The 25,634-nt window shown below is 38.4% G+C and overlaps 1 protein-coding gene across 4 annotated transcripts in view; it reads right to left on the bottom strand.

Annotated features, from left to right (window-relative positions):
- FBXW11 (F-box and WD repeat domain containing 11) overlaps positions 1–25,634 on the bottom strand; it is a 74,631-nt gene that overhangs the window by 39,004 nt on the left and 9,993 nt on the right. For 2 of the 4 annotated variants that reach the window (XM_055811847.1, XM_055811846.1), the window contains one exon: positions 18,440–18,541. The exons of the other annotated variants lie outside the window; for them this stretch is intronic. In XM_055811847.1, the coding sequence (XP_055667822.1) occupies positions 18,440–18,490 (51 nt within the window). In that variant the 5' untranslated portion in view covers positions 18,491–18,541. The remainder of the gene's footprint in view (positions 1–18,439; positions 18,542–25,634) is intronic. 4 annotated transcript variants of the gene reach the window in all.

The following is a 25,634-nucleotide window of genomic DNA, read 5'->3' as shown; positions in this document are numbered from 1 at the left end:
GCTGGTCCCTTCTCTCCACATGTACCTTGTTGTTAACCTCACCCACCCTCTATATAAAACTACCGTGCTGCCCACCCCACCTCTGCAGGTTCCCCAAATAGCTTTTTGGTGGCGTTAACATGGACTTGACTTCATTTCCCTGCAGCTCTGCTGCTGAACAGCATCAAGACCTGCAAACTGTGACCTCTCATTCCAGTTACCCTAGCAGGGCCGTCAGCCCCGGCAATACGAGCGACCTGCGCTCGCAGGCTCTGAAAGAACATGGCTGATTTTTCACCCCCACAACACAAGAGCCTAGCAGCTTCTCACAGTGGAAGCACAGCCTCTAAATATGGTCAATTAATCCTGTTTATAAGTTCATTTTTTCCAGAAATTCTTGTTAAGTTGCTCACAGCTCTTGCGAGAGTAGAATGATTATTTCCAACCAGCTGTCATTCCTTAATTAGTCAGCCTGGAGTAAGCGCTCTCCATCCCCTACTGAGAATGGCAGCAACAGCGAAGTGATAACAATGGGTCTAAGCAGAGATGTTTTCCATTGCCTTATAGTTGTTATAACCCAACTGAATAAAGTTACACCAAGAAAAGCCTCTGTCTTTTATTTTCACTAACAGTAAAACCAGCAATGGCAGTAAAATTTACAAATTGCTCTACAAGTTGTAGTTTTAGTTTTAAAAGCTTGTTTCCTGAAGATTTGCATCTCATATTCCTTGCCTAGTTCTGCAGTAACTTCAAGCCTTCTTTAGTCTTTCTGCTCCACAATACCGCAAGTCTTTGGGATTTCTGAGATGCAGATGAACATGGCAAACAGGTTCAACAGTTACTTGGGGAGAAAGAGGAACTGACAAGCATAATTACAAAAAGCTCATTTCCTTTGGAGATTATGAAAAGCTTCCAAATTAATAAAAAAGAACAACCATGAATGATCCTCAAAGGCAAAATATTTTGTAGGTATTATAAAACTTCATGAATCTGTTTCAGTGAAGATCCTTAGCTACTTGGTAGCAACTAAAACCGGCACCTCAAGCGTAATAGTTCCATGTATATAGGATTGTACAACATTTGGTGCAAAAGCACTTAAGTTTTTCTGTAGTTGAACGGCACTCAGCCTGCAAGGCTCATCTCACTCATGACAGATATGAAAAAAAGCTGCGTCTTTTCTAGCAGAAATCTATCCTCCACGGGCTAACCAGATTCCTACCAAATTTGTCTTAGCTATAAAGCAGGTAACACTTGGGTTTGCACCATGCTTCAGGACTTGGGAGTGCCTTCAGTCACTTAATTGACTCCGAAGAGAAACTGCATGGTGCAGCTTTGTTCTTTAACCCAGTTTTAGTGCCAGTATCTAGAGAGCAATTACAGAGGTGATAGCAGTAATCCTGGGAACTGGGACAAGACACACGAGTTGCAGGAATAGTACCTAGCAAGGCAGAGAACATTGCTAAGTTTCTTTGATGAGAAACTTTTCCCTATCCAAGAATGGACTCCCAGGATACAAAGAATGGATGGACAAAACTAGACAGTAGCTGTGTTACCTTGGGGAAAAAAAAAAAAAAGGCAGTCTTCAATTATTGTATTTTTGGCTAAAACGAAAGGGAAAGTGATAGAAAACAAGAACTACTATTTTCCCACTACCCTTGAGACTACACCAGTAATTCTGATCTGAGTTAAAGACTGAGCTATGTCTTTAAAATCTGATTTTTGACAAAATTCCCTACTCACTGAAAAGCATACCAGGAAATTTCACTTAAAATTACAAAACAAGCAAAACTAATCAAAACAGTTCAGCTAAACAGACTCTGATCTCCTTTAACAAATCACATCTACATCTGACCTTAGAGAAGCTGAAGAAACAATTTTAAAAAATAATTAACACATACTTGGATATCTTGAAGTCAAACCAAGCAGATTATGCTTGAGCTCCGTGAACTCACATTGCCTTCTGAAGCCAGCTCTGCCAGCACAAGGATTCCTGAAGGCATTAATTACACATTCACCCAGAGGAGGAGAGGAATCCACCATCCTGGGTGGCGACTGGACCACATCAGTAAGGAAAAAGCTGGGGAACCACCTTTACCATCTGAAAGCAATGAGCGTGTGTCCCTCATGGCTTCCTGCTTTTAGTACAGACAAAAAACCCCGGGTGGTTTAAAGCATTTCAAAATGAATGCAAGCCTCTCCTTAGGATGTCATGGTCACTATTTTCCAATCCAGGAACCTGTTAAATAGCGTTTAATAACAACAACTTGACACTTGATCAGGAATATGAGAGGATTTTCTTCTTTTAACTACCGAGAGCCTTAATATACTGTAGCACAAGAGCTAAATGAAGTTGGAAAATCACTACTTAAACTGCACAAGATGCACCAAACCCCTTACATATCACACCCCTCAAAATCTGTAGATACACATCTGCAAAGAAATACAAAAAATACTACAGTGCTTCCAAATGCCGGGTCAGAAATAGGTGGTCACTGACAAAGCATCCTAACCACTGCAAAGACTCATCACTTCAAAAAAATTTCTTCAGAAGCATAGCCATAGGCTATATACAGAGGAACAACATAAAAGATTCCATGTCAAAGGAATCTGTGTAAGAAGGTATGGACGGTTATTCAAATCAGACGTCTGGCTCCACAGAGAAGACAGCACCAGCAACAACCAGCTCCAGCTTACGGGTTTAACCTCACTCAGATTGCCTGTACGAAATGGTTCCTTGCAATATTTCTCCATTAATTATGTACTAAGATAAAACACATCTTTTTTTTTAATTTAGAGAGATAATCAAGTGATACCTTTATGCAAAAAAAAAAAAAAAAAAAAAAAGAAAAAGAAAAAGAAAAAAATCCCTTCAGAAAAGTAGAAAAGAGAGCCCACGGCCGAATGATTTTCCAAATAAAGACTCTGAAAATATCTGATGGTAGATAAACTCGATCCGCTGTCCACAGTCACTATAAAGCATTGGAAAAGAAAGCTCTAAGGTTCATCCAGTTAAACTTGATTTAGTTTTAGGTAGTCCTACAAGCTTCCTACGAGCAAGGAACCCCACTCAATGATTCTTACAGATCCCTTCCAACTTGAGATATTCTATGATTCTAACTTGAAAGTTAACTCTGCTGACCACGGACTTGTCTATATTTGACATCTGTGTTAGTAACTGCTAGTTTCAGCTTAAATTAGCTGATTTATATAAGCACTTGGGATCTGCACAAATTAAACTCAATATGCTCCATTTCTTACCTAGCTAGCTACTCTGCCAGTTGCCAGGTTTTATTTTAGTGCAGTTATTGCTGAAAGTTCAAACAAAAATAGACTTGAAATACTAAAAGAGTCTACCAAGATCCAACAGCTGAAGGCAAAATTAGAAAAGAAACCCTTAGGCTGAAAATAAGGCATCATTTTTAATTGGCCTTTGACTAACCACCAAAAAGCGTACAGGAAGATGGGGTAAATTCAGTACCAGCACACAGTTACCTAGTTTGTGTTTCAAGTCTCTAAAAAGAAATGCTGTAGTTTGACCACAAGCTGTAGATACGAACTTTTTTAAAAGATACCCAATGCTTTCACATACCCAGTCTGACACCTCTCAAGGGCCCATCAGGAAGTTTTGTCCAGAGCAGTAAATCCCCCAAAACCAACATTCTCCTGCTCCTGTCACTGCTCAGAGAAACAAAATCTTCACCTAAATGTTCCAGAACAGTTATTTCTATGGGTTCAGAAGACTACAAGCAGGTACTAAACAAGTTATCTTGTTTAATCACTAATGCTTTGATGACTGGCAATTAGTACCACTGATTTCACTTTGTTTCTAAAGTATGTCTTCACCTTAACCTCATTACAAAATTTATTTGCTGATCTGTAAATAAGTAACTGCATACCTTTTAATATTCAGTATGTCTGGCTTAACAGGAAATTAATCTCAGAAGTCAGATCAGTATGGGCTGTGTCCAGATAGGACTACACTACGTAACTTGTTTGTACGTAATTTCATTTAAAAACATGATCAACAGTTTAGAATTATTCTTCTGATCCAATTCCATGAAACACTAAGCAAGGGCTCTGACTCCACCACAGAGCTTTTGGTGATGACACATCCTTTTAATATGCATAAAACTGCATTCTGAAGCCTGGCAGAGCAGTTAATTTCTTAATTCATACCCCAACCTGCAAAGCGTAATTGCCAACGAAGTAAGAACCGTAACAGCAAAATCACTCTGCTGGCTTTTAGAACTTCAGAAATAGTGTAATACAGGTTCTCATAAATTTTAAAAAAAAAAATTAAATATATATATATAATTTACTGATTAAACCTTAAAAAAAAAAGTAGGTTGCAGTAAAAAACAAACAAAAAAGTGCTACTTTTGTCCAAGTTACCAGCTATTTTCCAGCATGTCTGTATTTCCACTGAGCAAACTGGCATCACTAGAAAAAAAATATAACTATTGCAATCCCAAGAGACATCCAGTGTTTTCAGCAGCAGGTGTAGTTTCTAAAATTAGATGGGGAGGATGCTTTTGATCTTTCAGCCAATTCAAGTCGTCCATGTCTTGGGGTTTTTGTAAGTACGTAATAGCTTATTACTTCTTAGGGGCAGGCTTACCTCAACAGGTACTGCGGGATCACGTCTAACGTATTCCTTGCGTAACCATTTCAAAGACACCCTAACTCTCATTTAATATTCTGAACGTCTGGAATAAAGAGTCAGTAATCCAAAACTGCCTGTATCCATCCTATATTAATATGTTGTATTTACAAGGACAATGAGTACCGAATTGTGTAATTGTAGCAGTTTGATGACTCATCCCTGCACCATTCCGAGTACCCAACCACGAAGGCTTGCTAAACTTGCGCATCATGCAAATTATTTTGCTGAATATAAATATGTTGAGTCCCAAATATATACATATTTAATCACTTTCTCTACACCTGCCCCTCAAAAGTACCATTTTATGCAGAATCAGCTTACTAAAAAAATGGCAAATGCAGTTTTAAATACAGCTAGGCGAGGTCTGGGGGCTACATTAAGCCTTGCTGTAACATTTTCCACAGTGACTACTTGTTCAGCTTATGCTGGTAGTTGAAAAAATACAAATCAATAATAATAACAACAACAAAATCTTAGGATGTGGAAGAGCAGCCAGCAGTTAAGGGGTAACCCAGCAAGTCTTACTGCAATGCTCCACCTGAGGCTTACTGATCACGTTTTACTTCAGATGAAAACTGGCTTTATTTTCCAACCAGCTGGACTCTGCAGCCCTTTCCCAGCCTAACAGGAGGTTTAATTATACCTTCAGCTTACAAGTGTTGCTTTTCAGCTGCCTCAGTTCATGCCTTGAACTATATGGTCACTCAGCCTTTCTTGGCAGATACTGGATGTGTGCAGTAGATTAGCGGTCCACATTCTTGCTCAGAGCAGAAAAATCTCAATACTTAAATAGTATATTAAAGCAGTCATCAGGCTTATCGTTCCTAGCACTGCAAATGGTTGCAATCACTTTCCTAAAACACTTCCGAATTAGCTTTCACAACTCTAGAGTATGAATACCCCAAGACAAACCCTTTCTGCCTGCAAATGATAATTTTAACAGTAAAATGTTTACATCAGAAATATAGCTATGACGAACTGGCTGTAGAAAGATACACAGACACTAGGAGCAAGGTACTGGGTTTGGTTTGGTCTGTTTTAATTAAGAGAAATTACCTCAAGTTCTCAGCTACAACTCCTATTATTGCTTTTGCACTGACAATAGCACTAATGGTTCACCTAATTGATCCTCCAAATAAACCTATTCAGGCAGAACCTATGTGCACTCTAATCTTAATCCATCACGAAGTAAAACAGTTTTTCTGTATGTTTAAAACTCAAGGGAAACTTCCAATCACATGATCTATACAGTGAAGTCACTGAAACTACTGAAGTAAACGCAACATGTTTTCAGAGCTTCCACTGCATCACGGGCACTTGCCCCACACTACGTATTTGTTCAGACCATGTGCATCTACAACTACACCAAAAGCTACCTTAAATAACTGGATGTTGTTACGCAGTTAGCAGGACTAGACGTCAAGCTTTTATTATTATTATTATTATTACGAAAACATTAAGTAGCATTTACTACCTTAGAAACTGTCTCAATACCTAGTAAAGAGCCCCTTTAGTTTTTATTTCCTATATAAACAAAAAAATCCCAAATAAAAACTTGAGGGGAAAATACTGGCTCAAGATTATAGCAACTTTTATGCCAGAGCAGATGCAAAGAAACCTCTTCAGATCCACTCATCTATTCATTTATAGGACTTATAAAAGGAAAACAATTTAGAATGTTGCATTTCACTGCTGACTGCTCAGATTAGCACCTCCATCATAACCACTTTAATCGAGGAATTTAAGCACGCCAACAGCAGCTGATTTCAAGGACTCCATAAGCAGCCAAGACTTTTTCAAGCTGACTGATGCATCCCCGCAACACACTATTTCTACATTAGCATTCATGTTTCAAAGTCCTGAACCAGCTTACACACACCTCCTACCAGCCAAGTAGTTCAAATGGAGTACCATTTCCAAAAGCATTTGCAGTGTGTGGACACCCCGAGTCAGGTGCAAGGCAAAATTCAAATTACGCTTCACACTGTACAACGCTGCATACAAAAGCTGTAAGTTGTACATTTTTTTTTCTGCATTATGTTCATGTGTAAATAAGGCAGAAAACACATTACCCTCCCCTACACAATTAATAAGCCTGTTAAGTATTTCAGATTAAAGGTAGGATAAGTAACATCTCACAAGCAAATTTCAGACTAAGCTAGTAATTAGATGACTTCAGATTCATCAAAAATAAATTAGCCTATGTTGAGATTAACTACATCTGCAACTTGGCTGCCTGGTGTAAAGGTAAAATAATTCAAGGGTTATTCCTAGATTCCCAGAGGGAATTTAGGTTCAGATCTCTGCTACTAGCTCCATGTGAAACCAGCTCTGTCCAAATGTAGTTACCTTGACATGCCAGCCAGAAGACTGGCACAACCCTCACCCAACACAAAGGTGGCTAAAAAGCTGTATGAGACAGGACATTGATAGGCATCAGAAATACAGACACTGCAGCCAGTTAAAGACCCAGATCAATAAGCCATTCTTTCCAAAGCCTTATTTTTTTTTTCCTGATATCCACTAATGCTTAACACATGCATTGGTGCTTATTACCTGATTATTTCCCTAAGATCTAGAAAAGATCTGCAGTCTTAAACTCTCCAGTAAAACAATAAAATGGGACAGAAGGAATGGAAGCAGCAGACGTACTTCCAGCTTGAGAGAACTGGCTGAGCAACAAACACAAATACCACATATTCTTCAGTTATGTATGCTTTGATAATTAAAAGTAAGTAACTCTAAACAACTACAAATCCACAGCTATGAACTCACTTGCATTAAATAATATGACAAGATGACTGGAGAACCAAAATAAGCTGCAAGCTTCAGTTACATGTTCAATACTTTCATCCAAGCACATCTTATGTATTTTTTTCCCTAATTTTTTGAAGGCCAGGTTCTGGCACTAGTTTCTCTACATCCCTTCTTGCTTTCCCTGGCCACCAGAACTACATCAGAATTTATTCTCATTCTGTGGCTTTTTTTGCTCTTCCCCAAGGATCAGCAAAACTTTAAAATATTCTGAAAGAGGTTTCTATACAAACTTTTTCTGTAAAGGTTTTCAAAAGGTTACTCAAAAACACTGAGGAGTCTGAAATAATAAAATTGCAATAGCCCTCAATTATTTGTGTTTTGCAAAATTGAAAGCATTTGCACACAAAAGAAATACAGAATAACGTAGCCACCACAACAAAATATTCAACAAAACTAAAGCCTTAAACCAGTCAGCTACTCCAAGAAGAATCCCATGCTGTTGTGAGTCTGGTTTTTTTTTTTTTCCTCCAAAGACGTACGGTAACATATTCCAGACTTGGCAACTCATGAAACTGTTATCAGTCCATCATAACTATTCAGGAAATCCTAATCACTCATTAATTGCCTGAAACACAATCTTTTGCTTACACACAATTTCAGTGTGTTTTTGTAATTGCCGATATCCAAGCAACCAAAAACCTGGAGAAAACCTTATCTCAAAAAAGGCTGCAGACTAACCTCAGCTAAAGAAAGAAGCCTTCAGTAATAAGAGATGTTAAAAAAAACCATGCGCAAATCATTTTTTTCAAATACTCACTCAGCCTTGCCTGGGGTTAGGCAGACATTCTGCATTTGAGTGCTGATTTTATCTAGGTATTAAAAGGAATGTGCAATTGCATAATTTAGATTTCACATGATTTATATAATGGATGTCTAAATGCTTCTGACCTATCAGGTCAGCACTACTTCTCCCCCTGTGACTTCAAGCTACAGTTGATTAACACAAAAAGTACATCATTATAAGACTCTACAGAAAAGGATTTGAGAACAGGAGGAACAGCTGCCCGATGTCCCAGGTTCCTCTTTTTGGAAGATTATTTTTATTCTGTATCACATCAGTGACTTACTTTACGTTACAGCACACCATCTTGTAGCAGCATAACTGAGAGGTGGTAAGCTGTTGCATGGGGGCAGCAGATCGAGAAGGCAGTGGACAGCTGAAACCAACATATTGTGCAAGGAAGATTTAAAACCAAAGCTGTGACCACCGCAGCATGCCAGCAACCACCTCCTTACTTCCTGAAGACAGCTGGGTTTGATGTCACTTCAACGGGAAAACTGCTGTATGTTTCTTTTACTTCTGAACAAAAGGACAGAATTATACAAAGTTCCAGCTATGGTTTCTGTGGCTTGATCTGGAATCTGAAAGGGCTTTTGCTTCTGACAAACTGCACTGAAGGATAACTTTGAAGTTTGCTGGGCTCAAAAAGAACTGAAGAGATAATGCAGGACAAGATAAAAGTCTCTACTGTAGAGTGATGACAATCACTTAGCAGCAAGCATCCTGAATTTTTACTATTCAGGTACTGAATTTAAAGGCATTTGACCTAATTCTTATCATTTTTCCCAAAACATGTACTCAGATATAAGCATGAGACTTTCAGATGACATTTGCTCCAACAACCTGAGCTCAACTGTACAGAACTGTACATGGATTCCTGTAACATTACTGTAAATATTTTTTCAGTATTATATGCCTTGAATAAATTCTCTAGTTCAAGTATGTTCAAATGCAGACAGAAGTACTATGATTTTAAAAGTTCAAGTGTGCATTCAAAAGATGTTTGCATTCATATGCTTTATAGTAAATATTTAGCAGTTTGTTTATTCAAAAATAATATAAAAAAGTAGAATGGATGCCAAAAAACCTCAATAGGTTAGAAGCGTAGCTTGGATCATCCCTAAAGCCTAGCTTAATAATTGCATCAAAATCACAAGTGAATTGAGGAATGCAAAAAACATTTAACAATTAAAATGTGAAGAGTTTGGCTTCAACAGCTGAGAGTTTCTAAAAACACCAATGCAATGCCACTGAACAGAATTCAATACTTGCAAAGTAAGTGGAAAGGCTGGGATGGAGACAACCTGTATTATTTCTCTACGGCAACAATGTCAACTCTAACTTTTGAAGTATATGTAAAATCCACCTGTCCAAAGCACTGGGAGGCCATCCTGTGCCACAAAGTAACGCCTTTCCCTAGTGGGGCTTTGCAAATACGGCTACTTTGCCATAGAAATATTATGCAAAGTAGTACAAGGGTTTGGTCATAGTTCCTTCTTTCTCTGCTGTACCACTCTTCCATACCTGACAGATGGATTTGGTAAAATTTGCTCAGTTCTGGTGTTGAGTTTGTAGACAGCCATCCCACCCTCGATGCCGACTCCTCTGATTGATTTGGATTCTACCACCATTTCAAAGGATCACAAAACCCAAATCACATTTGTGAAGACTCTCATATGCCACAGCCTTGAAGACTCACATAACTTATCAGATGCAAATACGGGAGGCCCAGGGAAACCTAGGAATGGCCTGCCTGCTAAGCACCCCAGGAACTTTTCACACTGAAAGAATAAATGCCCTTATGATGATGACTCCTACAGTGGAACCACTAGGACCAGCAAAATCACTACTAACACTGGTATCAAAAATGCTCCTTAATTCCCCACAAGCAAGAGATCCAATCCTCCTGCCAGCATTGTTTCTGATAAGAAGTTTAACAGTGCTATGTAAAGACACCACACAAATGTAATTTCAACATTAGTGAGAAATTTTTCATTATATTTTTCTGTTTCCTGGAAAATTCTTCCATGGGAAACAGACCAAACACCTGCAAGGAAGAGGACTATATCAAATATACCAGGAATAGACTGCCTTGCATTTTCTTCCCTCTCCAAAGAAAGACTTCACTCCCTCCCAGCACAAGCATGGCACTACCAGAAGGCAGGCAGAGCACCAGGCACATTACCTAGCAAATTCCTTTGCACCATAACAGGATCAGATAGCAAACCCCCCCTCTTCTCCAAAAGAGGTTGAAAAAACATAAATACAAAGCAGTGGCTAACAACATCTCTCCACTCAAAGACATACTCTCCTGCAGATACATCATAAGAGGTATCAGGAATAACAGCTCCTGCCCACTACTTGCGAAATGTATTAAGCTTGATGTGATTGTGTTAGCTTTTATGAGGAACAGAAATCCATGTTCGAAATTATGCTCATCTGTTGCAGCTATAAGCAACGGGCTGTGGATTTACTGAGGCAAGGTCTAGTATCTTGTGTTGATAAATGAGTCCATCGTGAAGAAACATACTTGCATCCTTTGGGACATACCCTTCCCAGTCTGAGAGACAATAGACTGTGATCTCTACATGGTACAAGAGAGAGACACTAGCGAAAGCCAGAATAACTAGGAGTACACCCAGGGGAGTAAGGACTGGATCTCTAAGCTCACATTACTTTTTCTGCATTCACAAGTGCCTTCTACAGCAGACAGCAGCTTAGCAAAATATCCAAGAGGGAGTCGTATCACCACTCCCACCTAATCTCTGTCATAAAGATTACTGAGTAAATTACTAACTTTTGAACACCAACAACTTCTGAAGAGAAGACAAAGGTGAGAGAATCGCACACCAACTAACAGCCACAAGTGAAATAACTCGAAAAAGCTGTTTAGAAAGAGAACCGCTTCTGTTCAGGCTTCTGTTCAAGCAAACTTGCAGCCCGGGGATGAAGCATATGATCCTTAGTGCTCTCTAAAAACTGCTGAAAACAAGAATCCAAAAAAAGCACTCATAGATACAAAGCTCTTTCTACTAGCAAACCCCTCTACCCACAAGCAGGAAAGTTAGCGCTGGCAGCACTCACACAGCCCCAGCCCAGAGAGGCCACTGCAGTGACCCCAACGTGTGCAGTGGTTTTCACAGCCTGCGTGCACCTCCCGGCCCGCAGCTGCCACGTGCTGCGTGCTTACCACAGACCAGAAGGAATACAGACGGACTTGCTCGGCCGAAGTCATAGGCAGCTACAAATGACTGATGTACATCGTGTCTGGGGATAATTAGGAACCAAAACTTACAGGTATTTACCCCATTTGCTAGTCTTCTGACATCAGGGAACATGCTTCTGCTCCTCAGCTAAGGAAACTGAAGAGGAAGAGCTCTGGTTCGTAGCTCAATACTAGCTCACTGGCTGAACATCTGAAGTAATCTACTAAGTAATCACTCTCTTCTACTTAAAAATAAACAATATGAATTGACCATAAAGAAAAGGTCTCTCTTCGTGCCCCTGAGAAAGAACAGGCTTAGTTAATAATTAAAGTCATAAAAACGAAAGCACACAGATATACAATGGATGACTGAAAAAAGTGCTTATCATAACACTTTCCTTCAGATAATAAATCATGCTTAGAAAAAAAACAATCCCTCCATATTATATTTACTTCTCCTACTGATGTCTAGCCCTAGCAAAAAGCCATGGGCACACCATCAGGAAGCAGCACCCCAAGCCACAAGCAGAGCCATACTGGGTGCTCAGGAGCCCACAGCCAGAGCAGCGAGCCCAGCTTCGGGCCCCCCAGTACAAGAACTGCAGTGGGATACTGGAGTGTATCTGCTGAAGGTGACCAGGATGGCTGAGCACTGGAGCACCAAGAAAGGTAAAATGCAATGTTACTCTTTGCAAAATATTTGCAATATATGCAACTAACACCAAATCCAGCTGTCACATCAGTCCGCAGTCTGCCACACACACACGCTAAGAACTGGGGAAAAAAAGCTATTATGAAAACCTGCTGAAAACAAAATCAACTTCATTAATTATGAGAGGAGCCTCCAGCTTTGGCCAGAAGAAGCAACAACACTGGAAGCACTGCTACCGATTAACGGAGGGAAAACTGGAAAGTTTCGCATCAGATCTAGAGATTAGGTAATTCAGGGCATCTCACTGCACAAAAAGGCAACAGGCCTACTGCATGGATCTCTTTCATTGCTTCTACAATGCTATGCTCAGCTTTAAAGCTGTCTTAGAAAGAAGTCTGTTTAAAACAGAGGGACAAGCACAAATATTTCAGGTCTTTGAGAGAACATTCTGTTCCCTTAAAGAAAAGGAATCAAATATCCATTTCTTTTTAATGGACCTGTTGGACTGCTTCCAAAAAGAAATGGTAACAGCGCCACTGTTTTGAGGCAAAAAACCAGACAACATGTCAACGAAGTATTTGTAAATTACTTCAAACCTAACAGAAGAAGCAAAGCAGTTGTCTGGCTATGACAACTCATTTTAACAGCTGCATAGAAGAATAACATTTTCAAAAGGATGCAGACTACACACAGCGACAGGCTATTCATCATTTCCCGACTTGTGATTTCATGCACCATAAGAAAAGGTTTTAGCAGAATGCATCTTCTGCGCTCATTGTCATTTTAATACAGAATCTGTACTGTGAAAAAAGGATGATGAAGTTTTCATGTCAATGAATCAGAATTCTTAGTTTTCAAATACAATTTTTTCCAACTATAGTTTCCATTGTTGTACTTCCTTCTGGTATGCAAATAGAAATATCAACCAACAGAAGCTCAAAGTTAGTAAAGAATAACAAATAGAAGCTTAAGAAAGTTAATGCTAAATTGTATCTTATCAATAAATAGAAAGATAAACTTCCTTCTCTGTGCCTCAGCCCAGATGTGACAGCACTGAGATTCCTCACCACTAACAAATCATTTCCTTTGCAGGGAATGCTATTGTAAGAAATAAATATTAAAAACTTAATGCACTAGAACTCCACTTGCCACTGGCAAATAATAAGTTCTTCTGAATGGTAATAAATTATGAATTAGCCAATGTAAAAGGCTTTTAAGACCACGTTTTTGTGAAGATAGCTTCCAGTTATGGAGAGTAAATCAATACACTCCTGTCTTAATCTACAAGCAGGAATGATACTGGCAGGAACCAAGTCAATGTCACCTTCCTGCTGCTTGTCCATCACCGGGACATGTGGTGTAAGAATGAAAATGCAGATCAAGGAAAACCTATAGAGCTGGGCATCCCACCGGGCAGAAGTCAAGAATAAAGGACAGGCAAAGTGAAGTGCACTATCACAAGCCTACAGACCGCTGAGCAAACGGGCTAGGAGGAGGCAGCATAGCTTCAACTGAGAAAGCCACTGCGTGAATTGTAAGATCTGGCCTCTGCTTCTCACGCTGGAAGCTCTGTAAGTGAGAAGTTCATTGTTCCTCCAGCAAACCAGCGCTCTGTTAAGCTTCCAAGCTACATATCCTACGTGTGAACATAAAAGGAAGAGCAGGACAAACATTTAAGAGCTACATACAATTAAGCTGAAAATTTTAAGGACAAGTAAATGGGAAGATGTAGGAAAAAAAATCCCACGACATATTGGGGAGGTCTAAATAAGCAAGAAAAAAATAAGCAGAATTTTAAAGAGGGATAAAACTATCTCTTAAAAAAAAAAGGTCAAGGAAAAGTGTGACTGAATAGAGGGAAGAAAGTTAGTCAAGTAGTATTTGGTTACTAGCTTAATTTCATTACACTGAACTAATAATTTATTCCCCAAGTGTTATTTCATCACACCGTACATTATGCAATCATTCAAAGCAATGTTTGAGCACTTATCTTCTGTTGCTTAATGATTAGCCTTCAATTCACACTGGGGATGTTTAATTACAGAACTGAGAACACTGGACATTTCTCCTTGTGTGACAGCACTGTTGGAGCCATCTCTCAAATCAGTATGACAAAATACATTTGAAACCACTGCAATGCTTCACGAGGATGAAGCTATGGAAGGTGATGTATCCATATGGTTACATTACACAACTAATTACAGAACCAGTTTCTCTAAACACCTAAATAAGAGACCAGTATGCTTTTAATTTTGCAGTCAAATCCATATCAAAGAGGATGAAAAACAGTAGCTATCTGAATCCAGGTGTGTTCATAATGGTAAACTCTTTGGTACAAAAGCATTATTGAAGATAATTAAGTAGGTAAAAAAGGTCTCAATCTGTAGTAGTTTCAAGTACTATGAACTGGCATTTAACTTATGCTTTTCAGTACAATAATAACAAGTGATAAGTGTCAAGGACTTTATTTCCAAATAATATTAATTACACTGAAAATCAGAATAGATGATAGCAAACATCAAGTACCACAAATGGGAACAAATATTTTTTAATAATTTCTCTTCTCCATTTGCTAACAGCTCACAGAATGCAGAAAGTAAAAACTTCTCCAGTAAACTACAGGAACTATGAAGATATTTTACTGTGTGAGAAAAAGCACAGACTGGTTTTGGAGAATTGGAACACTACCTCCAATCCACTGGCACCAGAGGATATTTGCTTAAATGTTACAGCTTGATTTTAAAAAAGCCTAGTCAGGTTTTCTGATTGCTAACAGCATTATGGAAAGGCAAGAGTAAACCTAACCTCTGCTTTCTTCTTTTAGACTGATGGTAGATTACTCTCGAAGCCTAAATGTTTGATGAAGTACCAAGACTAAGAGCTTTCTGAAGAAATTCTACAAGGCTCCAAATTTAAGACTAGAGATTTTTCCCCTCTTTCTGGTCACATACAACACGCACAGTTAACAGATACAACTGCCAGATAACTTCTGTGAATCACCACAGGGCTTCTATATTTCCCTTAAACATCCTTTCTTAAACATCCTATCAATCATCATTACACTAATCGAATGTGTGCTAAAAACGAAGACCTTCTGGTGTAAATGCCCCACCTGTTTTTACACAGGGGCTTACAGCTCAGGAAACAATGAAGGGCAAGTCATGGTACCAAAAATAAAAAATGGGAAAGGCAGCTGGTGCCACTTTCACTTCCAAGTTCCCCTTTGGGCATCACTGAGTCACCAGCCTGAAAGGAGAACCTTACTTACTTTAAATAATAAAAAAAAAAAAAAAACCACCACCCAAAAAAAAACCCCACACCCTCCCACAGATGCTTCTAAAAGATTCAAAACCTCTTACACCTGGTTGCAGTTCTACAATAACCACTTAAAAAAACAACACTAAAAGCACCTTTATTTTGGAATAAAATTTAAATGAACAAGGTGCTCTCCACACCTCATCAAGCAGCACCCCCCCACAGGTATCTGCTTAGGACAGTTAAACCTCTTATTCTCTAAACAACCCACCAGGAGGGCAACAGCCAGCAGAAAAGCACAAGCAGCCCTGCAACACAGAGCGGCCAAACACCCTGGTGAAATCCCTTCTCAGTCACTCCTGGAGTACAACTGCCTGGATTGTTACTTTCCACACACCGAGCTCCCCACAGCTTCAGAGCAATCCCACCAGCTTGACCACCACGGTTGCCCTTGCAGTGAGGTACTTTATTACTAAAATTTGTTAACCCTGTTACCTGTTATTATATAGTTAAAAATGTTCTGGGTTTGTTAAAATTCCTACAGGTACAGGGAGCAAAAAGCCTACACAAACTAACTAGTACTTCAAATGTGGTCTTTGTGAAAGCTGACAGATCTGTAACAATTCCTGAAAACAACATAGGGTTGAGAAATCTCTCAAAGTGACGCATCCTGACATCACAGCTACATTAGCTATGGTTTTTAATTATACATGACACCACATCTGTGTGGTAACAGGTTTCCAAAAATCTTGTGTATAAAGCAGAACATTCATGAACACGCTGCTTTGTATTTTATGCTGTAATCAATATTATCAACAGAATTTTGCCATGCAATGCACTCTGCATCGATTAACCTACCATGCAGCCTGGTCTGAGCTTTCACTTGTTCCATTTACAGTTAAACTACTATGCACCTACTGACAGATACTGTAACAGAAAGAAAAAACAGTGTTCATAACAAAAGGCTTTATTATTTCAATAGAATACATAGATTTTTCTCTTCGAAATACTGTTTCCTCAGTTGGGGAAAGAACCACTTCATTTGCTGTGATGTGCTAACTGATGAGAAATTTCCAAAGAGCTCATTTTAAGAAACTTGGGGCAGTCAAAGTTCTCAGATTCATCATCAAGGAGTCCCTGCAATTCTCAAAACAGGTATTTGCAGAAATGCATGCCTTGCTTGCAGTAGGGAACCTGAGCTTGTTATGGAGCCCCACAGCCTGAAATTCCCTGTGTGTGGCTCCAGCAGCTAGCCCTCCCCAAGGCTGGCAGGCCATGAAATCAAGATCTACATCTACCACTTAAAAGGCAGTTATTAACAGAAAAACTGCTCCTGTCCTGAAATAGTTCTCAAACTGTTCAATACAGTTAGACATAAGTCACAAATTCAAAAGTTGGGTAGAGAAGGTAAAAAAAATTAAGCAATAAAGTACGGACTGCAGCCCTAGATCTGCACTGAAGAACAGCCTCATAACAGCACACTTGAAATTCACATCCCTCACAGGGTTCATTAATAAGCCTTGAAATGATTACTGGCCCATCCCACAAGACTCTATCCAACCTAGTCCCAACATCACTGTCCATCTTTAAAGCAACTATGATACCTTGCTGAAACATTCAGAGATGGTCTTTGGACACTCGCAAGTTAAGTCCCAGGAGAAAAAAAAAAATTCAGAATTCCCACTGAAAAAAGTTTTATTTTCCTTTTCCAGTGAGGGGGCGAATGCTGAGGATCAGGGAAAGAGAGCAGGAAAATCTTATACTAGAAGTAGCTTGTAAATATTCCCAAGGCAGACACCAAACCTCCATGACTTTGCCCTATCACGACTATAAGCATCTACTATAACCATTATTTGGCCATGAGGCAATGCCAATTACTATAAAACTGTATTATCCATCTATACATTTATCTTGGTCATGGGTTCTTTTCCCCATTGAATAGTATTTCAAGATTGGAAACACAAAGCATTCAAACAGAATAACATGTTTGTATGTGAACAGAAATTTTGAAGAAATTTTTAATTCTGAAAGTCAAAATTTGCTGGAACTCAAGTGGCCACATTTTGCAGGCAAGAGCTTTCTTAAGGCAAGACATTCATGTTTTCTGAGTGTCTGAACCCAAACGGACTGACAGCAAACAAAACTCAATTTGTTTAAGTTTTCATTCAGAAAATCAGTTTAAGTATTCAGTTTGCACATGTGAAAGACTGAACCACTAAATAATGCTATTGTGTTATAAAAGACACTAATATTAAAGAATAGTTATGTTGTACTAAAATTGTTACATGCAGAAACACCTTAGGAAGTGCCACACAGTTACAACACGTTCTGTATTTTCCTTCCAAACTGAATATCCTGAGAGTTCAAAATTGTTAACCGGTATCAAAATCTCCTTTTTTAACGTTATAAGTCCCTCCCAAACCAGTGAAGAAACAGCAGCAATTCCCCCCTCTATAAATTACGCAGGCTCAGCTTCAACAGCTTACTAGAAGAAAAACAAGAGAGAACTTGACATTTAGTGCTCTTCTATGCAGAGTAAGCCCCCCATCCCTTGTTCTTCCATTTTTAACAGTTAAGAAGCTAAGTTGGCAGAGTAACCCAAAGAGCTCCAGGACTCCATGCTAACTCTTCTGCATTCAAACATGCGCAACAACTGTAATGTAAGGCTATAATCAGAATGATGCTTAGCAGAAAATAAAAAGTTTATCCTTTCTAAATTAAATCACACAAATATTACAGGCTAGTCAGTTCATTGCAATTAAGAGAAATGGCAAAGCTCATTATGTTATTTTTTAAATTAAATGAGAAAGCAAAATGTAGCAGGCAACATGCACAACTATGCTACTTATATCACAACTTCAGTAAACAGGCAATAAAACACAAAAGCTCACCACCCCCCGCAAGAGCCTACTGTACAGAAAGCCCTCTTATGATTCACTCCTACAATGCAGTTAAGTAGAAGATTTCAGAAAAGGATGCACAAAAAACATTTAGCAGACTTAACAATTTGATTAAACAGAGTCCTGAGAGTTTAACACAGTTCAACAGCATACGCATAACATTTACAACAAGAAAGAAGAAAGGCACCTGGAGACATCTGACACTGGGCATGCTCTGCAGGCATCTCAGTGCGCACATGCTCTCTACCAGGTTGGAGCAGCCTAGCCACAAAGACCTTGGCACAGAACACTGCAGGGTGACAAAAAGGAAGGAAGAGAAGAAGCAGTTAGATGCCACAACAAATCACTCAAGGCAGGCAACTCATTAGTATGTTAACGTGGGTACTTATCTATGTTATTTCTACATTAGTCACAAGGTTAGCAGCCAAGGGTAAAATAACAACTGAAGATCCTTTTCAGAAAATAAGCCATCCCTCCATCCTATCAAGGATAACGAGCTGATTTTCCTCATTTGCAACCGCCTGGCACTTTCCGTGCCCAGCTGAACATTTTAACTTACTACCAGTAGTATTAGAGTTGTTACAGTTTGGGTCCACCTGTTCAGCAATGCATCCACAGGCTGCTACCGCCTGAAGTTCTGCTGCACCGGGGAAGATGCCTTACTCAGCAATCTGGCCTGGCAGTAATTGCTTGTGAGGTTTTCACCTTCGTGGTCACCCTTGGGGAGCAGAAGTGCAGGAGCTTTGAAACATTAGGGTGGCAAGTCTTTAGAATACAACCTGGCGGAGCCTCAGTAATTAAGGTTTGGCACCCCGAATTGTCTCAGCTTTCTCTATTTGTGCTTAATATGTCAACAGCAAAACCGACATTAACTTCTGATGTTACGGTCTATGTACTGAGATACTGACAACCAAAAAATGTAAGCATTTTAAAGAGGAACAACACCTAGCTAAGGCCAAACTGCAAGACCAAGTTCTGCTTAGTCAAGATGCACAGTATCCTGATTCAACAGGTTATGGGTAAAATGTTTGTATTACCAGTCAAGGGTATCCTAAAGCCAAATTATACCCTAACTCCATTTATTGCTCACAGCACCAACCAAGCCTAACTACCAGACTCCACATAGCTGACACTAGGAGTTAGGAAAAGTTTGGAAGTCTTTTTTGTTTCTTTTCTGAAGCTGAAGAAATTTGATGCAGACTACCCAAACCTTTTATAGCTCCATAATATTACTTCACAGTTCCTTTTAAGGACAGAATAGTACATACACTACATAACCATGAGATCAAGTTAGGGAAAAGGATTCAATTTCTCATTATCAAGCAGTGCACAAACCCAGCTCTAAAATTTGGCACCAACTTAGCTTTCAGAATCTTTCACACAGACTTCCAATTTAGTTATAAAACACACCAAATCTTTAAAAGAAAAATCCCACACAGACCAAAGTTGAAAGTGGAATAACCAGAGGTGAAGACTCAGGGAAAGTGGTTTGTGCCAGTAAGGAGGGGAAGGGGGGAGCCACAGCAACTGAAGAGGTTAAAAACTATTTTTTTCATTTTATATCTTATGAACAGAAGAAAGCCTAATATTTTCATCTCCATGCTAGGGAGAGAAATTAAAGCAAAAACAAGACAAGCATGACCCTAGCAACACCAAGACATACTGGAATTCTGAGTCCTCTTATCCAGCAGGAAGTTTGCCATTCCATATGGATGTTCTGTACTACACACTCGTCATGTGATGAGTGGGTGCATATACCTTATGTACAGATATAAAAATAAACGTATTTATGTTATATTGTATTATTCTTCCTTCAATATCAAAATAAATCAGTTTTCTATTATTAAAATTTTCTTAAAGTTTAGAGAACTGATTTTTTATTTAGCTATCAAGTAGTTAATCCAGTATATCTAGAATCACTTTGCAATAATTTACGTTGACATGTCCTCACACAAACACTTGAAATTTAGTTCCCAGAATCGTTCTAAAATAGTCAACCAGTGACATCAGGGGAACTACCTTAATTCCAACAAGCCACCAAAAAGAAGATTTTCGTATTTTTAAAGAAAGGCAGGATGCACTATTCAAACCCACTGATCACAACACTGAATATGGAAGATCTTATACAGACCGCTTACAGCTCTGCTTCAAAAAAGCATAGGGAATTCAAGAAAACTCCTTTCTAATCTGTTTTGTTATTTAATCCTACGTGGCACAACACCTGAATGGTGTCTCCGCAACACTGAACCATCGAAGTTCAGAGCATGACTGCAGGTATTTATTAAAGCCCAAATATTTTTTTGCATTTTTAACTATACAGACTTGTTAAAATTTTTAATTCTGCTCACATGACTCAGTAAAAGTCACTGATCAAGAAACACAACAAACTCCTCTCCTAAGATTTTTCAGATAATGTATAAAACATTCCGTATAACATATATAATGAATCTACACCTACAGGAGCCTGCAAATTATAAGCTAAAAATCACAAGTTTAGGTTATTAGACTGTTTTCTTTCAAGAACTACTCCAACTAAATAAGCTGAATTCTAAGCACTTAAAGAGAAATATGGGTAACTTGAGAAGAATTTTTTAATTTAGTTCAAAATACATTAGACACAGAGGCCATTTCCATGCCAAGTTTAAGACACACAAAAACGTTTTCACAGTATTACAGAACCCAGAATAAAGGATTTGTAAAAATCACTGGACACTTAGCTGTAGCAATGATATTGCACAACACTACAAATTAAATATTGCATTCTACTTCACACTGAAACAGGAATGTGCAAATATTTGTGTGCTTCGTTGACATGTTATTTCTTGACCCTGCTTGCATAGGAACCATCAAATAAAAGTGTAATAGCGTACTAAAGATTTAATTCTTGCATAACAAGAGCCTGAACTTAGGCCTTCCTTCACTTTCCATTTGCCTTTCATCAGGATCCCAGGGCGATACAGCACTATTTAATAAAGTTTGGGAAAGGGAAAATGACACTGGCCAGTCGGTCTAATATTAAATGCACACATAAACCAGCGTCAATCCCACCAGCAGACAACAGAACCATACAGGTAAAGATAAGACCAATCAAAACTTAAATTTTAAGGAACAAACTAATTTACAATGCAGAGTTTTAACCTACTCAAGATAGCTGCATGTTCCTCTGAACACCCTACTTGCAGGGAAGAGCAAGCAGGTAAAAGAGGGGCTTTACAGCTTCAGGACAAGGAGCAAATGATGCTAAAGAATAAAAGACAAACAGAGAAACCCTCACCCTGCTCTTTTAGCTGCCTTATGTTTAGAAAGATTAATACATTAATTTTATTATTCTAGGATTTTATTTTAATTCTATGCAAAAAGAACTGCTTTGGTAGTCCAGCCTCAGGAATTAAATTTCAAGATATCGATTTCAATGTTCAATCTCAAATTTAAGAAACCTATGCAAATGCTTGCATTTGCGTTCACAGCTATAAATTCTCAGTAGTTTCATAAAAAAAGGAATATGCTTCCATGTCTTTAAACCTCAGATGCTAAGAACTTCTTATATTAAAGGACACAGCAGTGTTTTTCCAATAACTAACTTTGTAGGTGGTAACTTTTAGGATAGAAGGACCAAAAAACCCAAAAAAGCCCAAACAAAAAACTAACTCCAAAACCCCACCAGCCCCTGAACAATCCGAAGTTTTCATTCACTTGGGACTTCTCATAGGTGTAAAGCACTGCTATTTTGTTAACACACTGTAAAATGTCCAGAAACCTTCATTTCAGTGCCTCCGAAATTCAGAGTTACATCACACAGAAATCCTCATGCTTTCTTACCCCTTAAAAAAAAAAAATAATACCCATTTATCCGATAAAGCCCACTGAAATGCTCAAGAAATTAATATGGACTATCACCTGTGTTCCTGGTGGACCAAATACATACAGCTTTGATACCCAGAAACAGAAATCCTGCAATGTCAAAATTAAGAACGCCAGCATTTACATAACCAAGCCTTATTGCTGGAAGTTTTATAAAGTATTAAAATTATGACCTTGTAATTTTTCACTGCATTCATTTTATTTATTCAAGATAATGTAAGGAATCAAAATTTATTGGTATGTTTACAGTTTGGGAAATTCTGCTCTTAAGGCAAAAGTATGCTTGCTTTTGAAAATCAGTCTCTTGACAGAGTCCAAAAAAGATTGGCAAGGGGAGATATTTTGTAGTTTCGAAGAAGAATACAGTAAAACGAAGGGGCTAATTTATTCCATTTTTTTCAAGGAGCATGACTAATTATATTAATTCACTCCTCCTGCACCAACTTCTTTCTTATGCAGTTTATTACAAAACAAAATTGAACATAACCTAACAAATCATCCAAGTCTACAAATTCTAAAGTCTGAAATACTTTTCCCAATTTTCTTGTGAGAACAAACCAGCTCCTCAGTAAGGTTAGTTCACGTTCTGGATGTCCACAGGGCTACACAGAGATTTGGACTGGCAAATAAAGGTACAACCAAAAACTTCAACCTTTATTCTGAATTCTCTTCAGGTTTTTAGCTACAAGAAACTCACATGCTAGTCAACACTGGTAACTTAGGGTTTAGTTTACTTCGATTTAGTTCTGGACCAACAGAACTGGTATTTCTTTATTTCCATTAACACCTAAAATTGATAGATTCATGGGGTAACTGCTGTTACTTAAAACCCTCTCTATGGCTGGGACCAACAGACATTCCCCTGTAACTCAGATTTAATGCTGTGAAAAGGGGTATTCTGAAAAGCAGACTTAAGGGCAGTATGACTGTTTATGAAAGCTATATGCTCCCAAGTCAAATTTAATATCAAGCTCAGATCTTAGTTTCTCAAACATCACCATTAATCACAACAAGATATTAAAATAAATATAAAGCAGTTACACTGTTCAAAGGCCTTCAGTATTATTTTACACTTGGCAACGAATAGTTGCCAACTACTCAAACTCCATCCCCTTTTGCTAGCTGGGATATCATCCAGATCTTACCTGGTGTTTTTACCTTAAGTGATTTATTCAATATAGCGACAAGCAGAGCAGTGATGAACCCACTAGATATCAGAAGTAGTCTGAATATTCGCAAGAGGTGGAAAAGTAAAAATTTCAAAGTATACTCTTAAGCGTGAACACTTAATCAGAAATAAAGTGTGGGGGCATGCACGTAACACAAATACGCGTGTTCCACAAGTGACAGCCTGGCTTGGCACGGTAACACATTGACTGTGCTGCACATTTTGGTACAACCTTTAAGATCTTTGCTGAGGTACTCAAAAACAAAGAAACAATTAACATCAGACCAATAGTAGTACTTTGTATTGTTCCTGTTCTCACTTCAAAACCAAGTTGTCCCTTGAGAGGTGCAGTGTATTCACATGCTTCATACAAGTTTGTTGGAACCGGTGCCATCACATCACTACCTTTTTTCCACGTCCAAAATGCAATCTCACATCCAGTCCTGAGTGTCTGATTTGGAAGGCTGTTTAAGTACTATTCATGTAACATATTTCCAAAATCCATGAAGTTTTACCTATGCATTCCAGTGTTCTACTTTGATTTAAGAATGGCCACATTCTCAGGTCAAGAAAGTTGTCTTAGATGCAATTTACTCTCACATTGCTGTCCTTTGATGAACTACAAATGCAAATGTCAATTTCTCAAAAATAAGCATCCACAGGACACCAAACTCATTTTAACTTGTGAAGTGGTTTTGATTATTCATTTATTGCTATCAGATCACTCTAAAAGAATAGGTTACCAATAGCTAAGTTGCACTTCCATTAAAAAAAAAAAAAAAAAAAAACATTTACCTAAACAATTGCCATTCAACATAAAAATCACTCCATGTTACAACCTTCCAATAGCCATTCAAGATCTGCACATAAGCTTCTTGCATTTGAGGAAAAATTCTAAGTGAGGATTCAGGAAATTTTAAGCAAGGCAAGGGTAAAATAATTTATCAGATAAATTCTCCTCATTACCACACCGTTCTTCTAGATAGGACAATGAATTCACAGAAGGGTGATCGATAACGCAGTCTCACTCTGCTCCTGAAGATCAAAGTATGCGTTTGCTACAACAAAATGAATGCTACAAAAGGAATATGAGTTCAGCGGAGAAAAGATTAAATGCTTTCTTTGAATATAAAACAATCTTACTCCATTATAATTTATTAATTGGGATAAGACTCATGAAATGCTCTAGATTGTTTTCAGGAAGATACAAAGGACTAGGAAAAAAATCCTAATACATTTACATAAGTCAGTGTTAACTGAAGTAATTTTTTCCGAAACACACAGTATTTAGATTAGCCCTTGCTTCCTTTATGTACATACACCCCAATTCCCACAGTTTCAAGACTCCAGAACTATGATAGTCCTTTCTGCATTAACATATCCTATGTCACATTAAAAAGGCCATTTCAAAATAAAAATAGCTTTCCTATGCTCACACAGTAGGAACTAAGGTGTTACGGACATCTACAGACAGCAGCACACCTGCTCGTAGTAAATCGTAACTGGGGGGGGGGAAAAGAGAAATGCTGAAAAGAGACTTAGCACTCCCTATTGAAATAGTAGAAAATAAGTTAAACAGACGTCTAAGTTTCAGTCACATTCTAAGATGCTAAAAGTTGTCTTAGACTCTTTTCTGTATTTTCAAGGGTGAGGCCTAACACAATCTAAAAATAATATTAACCCCATCTAAAAATCTAGCATAGACAAGGCAGCGTGCACCTTAACTTTATGAGTTTAAATGCATATGAAGACTGGTCTCAGCACACAACAAAAAGCTAGCTTCGCATTCAGGGTTTGTACATCAAATGCTGCAGAGGAATATTTACGTAGCCTTTGATAGCTGACTTACATCTGACTTTTAGAAATATAAGATTCAAAACCTTGGCAAGAACTAAGCCTCCAATCTGCATACACTTGCACTCCAGTTCAACTTAGTTTTAATACCGTCTTTGATAGGACTGTTCCAGGTTTCAAGAAGTTAAGCAATATCACGTATCATAATATCAGTGATCTTAATCACCAGGAGCACACATTTATGCTTCCTCTTCCCGCCCCCCGTGTACTTTAAATTATTTCCTCTTTTCAGTTTCCATCATTAAAGATGCCAAGTTCACTTCTGCCTCCCCATTCTCTTATTTTAGAAAAAGGCACAGCCTGAACGGCAAATATTCCACAGGAAGATGTTGTTTTGCAGTGTTAACTCCAAGGGGGGGCTGATGAGCACGTGGGACAAATTCAATTTGGTATTGGATGAGACTGCAAGAAATGTGTCAGACTAAGGTTAATGAGCATTTCCATTAGATTTGCCCTTTGGTGGGTTTTTTTAAGAATTATGCTAAAAAAGCATGCCCAA

This window comes from Falco peregrinus, chromosome 8 (genome assembly GCF_023634155.1).
Source record: "Falco peregrinus isolate bFalPer1 chromosome 8, bFalPer1.pri, whole genome shotgun sequence".
NCBI classification, from domain to species: Eukaryota; Metazoa; Chordata; class Aves; order Falconiformes; family Falconidae; genus Falco; species Falco peregrinus.
This window is presented reverse-complemented; position numbering and strand designations above follow the sequence as displayed.